At 41.8% G+C, this 4593-nt stretch overlaps 1 protein-coding gene across 1 annotated transcript; it reads left to right on the top strand.

Annotated features, from left to right (window-relative positions):
* Window positions 1-811: 811 nt before the first annotated feature.
* LOC140076113 (olfactory receptor 11H6-like) lies at window positions 812-1498 on the top strand. Its single transcript, XM_072122617.1, has one exon. It carries the CDS (start codon window positions 812-814, stop codon window positions 1496-1498), a length of 687 nt encoding a protein of 228 aa, XP_071978718.1.
* The last annotated feature ends 3095 nt before the right edge of the window (window positions 1499-4593 follow it).

The raw sequence follows: 4593 nt of genomic DNA, 5'->3' as shown, positions 1-4593 counted from the left end.
CCAATTTGAAACTGAACCTGAGGCAGCAAACAACTTCTCTAATTTTTTTTAAAATGCAATGCACCAAAGAAGGTGCCACTAAAGAGAAGATTTCAAATAAAAGCTAAGGTAAGTGACCCCAATGGGTAACTAAGGGGACCGAACAATGCCAAGAGCTCCTGGGCATTGGGTGCTATACCTTTTCCTCACTGGAGATGTTTTGGTCACATTTTCAGCTATCACCTTAGAGTTTATTCCACCAAACTAACTTATCCCTGATGCCTAGGACAGGGAAATCTTAGATAGTGCTTGGGGGTCTGACCTTTGAGACTACTAGACTACTTTATGTGAATGAACCACCTTGTCTCTTGTAGCGCCATAGAAATGGACCACTGATTCTCCATTCAGGAGGGGACTTATAATTCCTTTCTCTCCTGACTGTTGGGTGGGCCATCAGTCACCTCCTCAGGTATCTGCAATGTGTCCCTTATATAAGAATAAGTCAATGGTACACCCCCTTTAATCATCATGTATATGTTAACAAAAAGCAATATTTTTGAAAATGTTTTTGTCTCCCAGGGTGCTCGCAATACTGATGGAAAATTATACTTATGATTTCTTCTTTTTGACCTTTCCTACACATGTAAAGAATAGGTCATACTTATCCATCATCTTTGTGCTGATATACCTGACTGGAGTGGTAGCCAATACATTGACTATTATAGTCATCTATAATGACCAGCACCTCCACACCCCCATGTATCTATTCCTCTGCAACTTATCCATCATTGATCTTTGCTACACAACGATTACAGTTCCAAAGCTGGTCCACATGTTCCTGAGTGATGACTATACAATATCGTTCACTCAATGCTTCACCCAGATGTACTTTTTCGGTCATGTGGCCACTACAGAGGATCTCCTGCTCTTCATTATGGCTTATGATCGATATGTGGCCATCTGTAACCCTCTACATTATCACAGTGTATTGAGTAAGAGGAACTGTCTACTGTTGATGACCATAGCCTGGGTTTCAGGTTTCTTTAATTCCTCAGCTACAACCTTTGCCTTGTCTAAGATACCAATGTGTTATTCTAATACCGTCTCACAATTCTTCTGCGAATTCAAAGCCTTTGAGAAAATCTCTTGTCCCATTGCTGGTTTTCAGTTAATCAGCTACTTAGAAGCTTTAATCTTTGGTCTTGGTCCGTTTCTGAGCAGTATAATATGTTATATCAAGGTCATCATTGTCATCCTAAATATCAAATCCAGTGACGGAAGGAAAAAGGCCTTCTCCACCTGCTCGTCCCACCTAATAGTCCTCAGCATGTATTACGGCACCTGGATCTCTGTCTATGTAATGCCGCCATTAAAAGATGGCCAAATCTTCGAAATGACTCTATCTGTACTGTATACAACCATTACTCCTATGTTAAATCCTTTGATATACAGTGTCCGGAATAAAGATGTGAAGAGGGCGATACTGAAATTGTTGGGGTGCAAAGTTAGAGATGAATGAGGTCATTCTTGTTTAAAATTTGGAAAATCTTTAAGCACAAAGAAAAATCCAAAGCAATAAAATCAGGATAATATTTACCTGATCTAGGAGTATAGCAATAGGGAGCATGTAAGTGGGAATCACCATCAGCTCTAAAGCCTGAGGAGACTCAAAGCTCCCCTTCGAAAGGAACCAGACACCAGCTTTAGGGAAGACACATAACAGACGGGGACTGTTTACAGGGTTTGCATTGGAGCCTCTAATCCTTTGGATTTTCAGTGCCGATTCCCCAGTATCGTGACATTTATACGTTTACATATATATTTATTTACCTACCAACAATTCCCATTTCTTCTTTAATATTTAAGTATAATGTGTGCCGTAGTTTCCCTCACATGGGATGATGGGGGGGGGGCACATATTACACCTGGGATGAAACTAGATTATATTACCTCTAAGCATCTCTTATACTTTAAGTGATTGTTAACTGCAGTAAGAGGTGTAACATGATCAGGGGCTTATGGGAAACCTGAAATGTACCTTGTCTCTAGACATCGTAGGACGGCAGAGCGGTAGAACAGGTGGCTGAGTCAACGTCTTGTGATAAATAAGAAGGTAAAAGACCCCAAGGAGAAGAATCAGTGATTTTAGTCATATTCCAGTATAGAAAATGCTGCTTATGACATAGTATGTTACATCATTATATATTTGATATATATTAAACAGTATTTATTATATATAATTAGTAGTATTTTTTTGTTCTATTTAAACAAAGGCTTAACATTGATTATGTCATAGTGAGGTGTGTAGGATTTTCACAGATGACTCCATCGTTTTGCATACATTAGAATTTTTGGAAAATGAATATGAATATATGTGAAAGGCTTCTGCTGGATTTTCCTCTGACCCCATTCATATCCCCATGTATCTCCCCATGGATATCCCTCAGACCCCCTTCATATCCCCATGTATCTCCCCATGGATATCCCTCAGACCCCCTTCATATCCCCAAATATCTCCCCATGGATATCCCTCAGACCCCCTTTCACATCCCCATGTATTTCCCCATGGATATCCCTCAGACCCCCTTCATATCCCCATGTATCTCCCCATGGATATCCCTCAGAGCCCCTTCATATCCCCATGTATCACCCCATGGATATCCCTCAGACCCCCTTCATATCCCCATGTATCTCCCCATGGATATCCCTCAGAGCCCCTTCATATCCCCATGTATCTCCCCATAGTTATCCCTCAGAGCCCCTTCATATCCCCATGTATCCCCCCATGGATATCCATCAGAGCCCTTTCATATCCCCATGTATCTCCCCATGGATATCCCACAGGCCCCCTTCATATCCCCATGCATCTCCCTATGGATATCCCTCAGAGCCCCTTCATATCCACATGTATCTCCCCATGGATATCCCTCAGACCCCCTTCATATCCCCAAGTATCTCCCTATGGATATCCCTCAGACCCCCTTTCACATCCCCATGTATCTCCCCATGGATATCCCTCAGACCCCCTTCATATCCCCATGTATCTCCCCATGGATATCCCTCAGACCCCCTTCATATCCCCAAGTATCTCCCCATGGATATCCCTCAGACCCCCTTCATATCCCCATGTATCTCCCCATGGATATCCCCCAGACCCCCTTCATATCCCCAAGTATCTCCCCATGCATATCCCACAGGCCCCCTTCATATCCCCATGTATCACCCCATGGATATCCCTCAGAGCCCCTTCATATCCCCATGTATCTCCCCATGGATATCCCTCAGACCCCCTTCATCTCCCCATGTATCTCCCCATGGATATCCTTCAGACCCCCTACATGCCCCCATGGATATCCCTCAGACACGGTGTATATGACATGTTCACATACTGTATTAATAGAGCACATTTTCTACAGTTGCTTGTTAGAGATATTGGGGCAGATTTACTTACCCGGTCCATTCACGATCCAGCGGCGCGTTCTCTGCTCTGGATTCGGGTCCGGCCGGGATTTATGAAGGTAGTTCCTCCGCCGTCCACCAGGTGGCGCTGCTGCGCTGAAAAGCATCTCAACGCGCCGGAATGCACCGAGCTGGACCAGGTGAAGGTAAGCGGTTCCCAAGCGACACTTTTTCGGTTTTTAAATGCGGCGTTTTTTCCGAATACGTCGGGTTTTCGTTCGGCCACGCCCCCCGATTTCCGTCGCGCGCATGTCGGCGCCGATGCGCTACAATCCGATCGCGTGCGCCACAATCCCGGGGCAATTCAGGTACAATCGGCGCAAATCGGAAATATTCGGGTAACACGTCGGGAAAACGCGAATCGGTCCTTAGTAAATGACCCCCAATGTCATTATTTGAATTTAAGATTTTTTATTAGTTTTTTCTTCTGTTTTTTTCATTTCTCATTTCATTTCCATAGAGAAAAAGATTGTTTTATTTTTTATTTTGAAATAAATCTGAAAGTAAATGATGAAATATCAAACATTTTAATTATCTCCATTACTACATACATTTTTGATAAATATTTTGAAAACATTGAGGGACAAATTTTTGACCCTCATGTATCTACCCTTTCATACCCTTTCTAGTTTAACATTTTTTTGTTTTTATTTTCCTGCCAAAGACCCTTTATTTTTTTAGTGTACAGAGCTTTATGGAGCAGTGATACCATGTAATAATCTAGGATGATGGAAATAATTTTGAAATGTGATTGAATCTGACAAAAAAGTTATTAGTCTCATTTATATCGGGCTTTGTTTTATGACTTTAACTGTATGTTCCAAATGACACATTGGGAATGTTTGGGAATCACCACATTGGGGGACATGTAGCTTTTTTTATCTGTTATTTTCTCTTTGATGGTTTTTTATTTTTTGGGACGTTTGGGTGCATTTTTGCGACTATTCAATAATTTCTACAATAATTTTGCATTTTCATCTTACAATAAGAAAAAAATTTGTACCTCAAAGATCAAGGTCTTGTGTAGACAGTGTCATGACCAGGAAGGTCTTTATGTTTAACAATGCTATGAGCAGTAAAGTTATTTGCTTTGAACTCCTGGCCCTGAGACCTTGAAGCAGTGGAGGTGGCATCATTTCTTGTATGGTCATGCTT

This window comes from Engystomops pustulosus, chromosome 8 (genome assembly GCF_040894005.1).
Source record: "Engystomops pustulosus chromosome 8, aEngPut4.maternal, whole genome shotgun sequence".
Classification (NCBI taxonomy): domain Eukaryota; kingdom Metazoa; phylum Chordata; class Amphibia; order Anura; family Leptodactylidae; genus Engystomops; species Engystomops pustulosus.
This window is presented reverse-complemented; position numbering and strand designations above follow the sequence as displayed.

What these genes read in the sequence shown, in the direction of transcription:
- LOC140076113 (XM_072122617.1), top strand. Translation starts at nt 812, where the DNA reads ATGTTCCTGAGTGATGACTATACAATATCGTTCACTCAATGCTTCACC.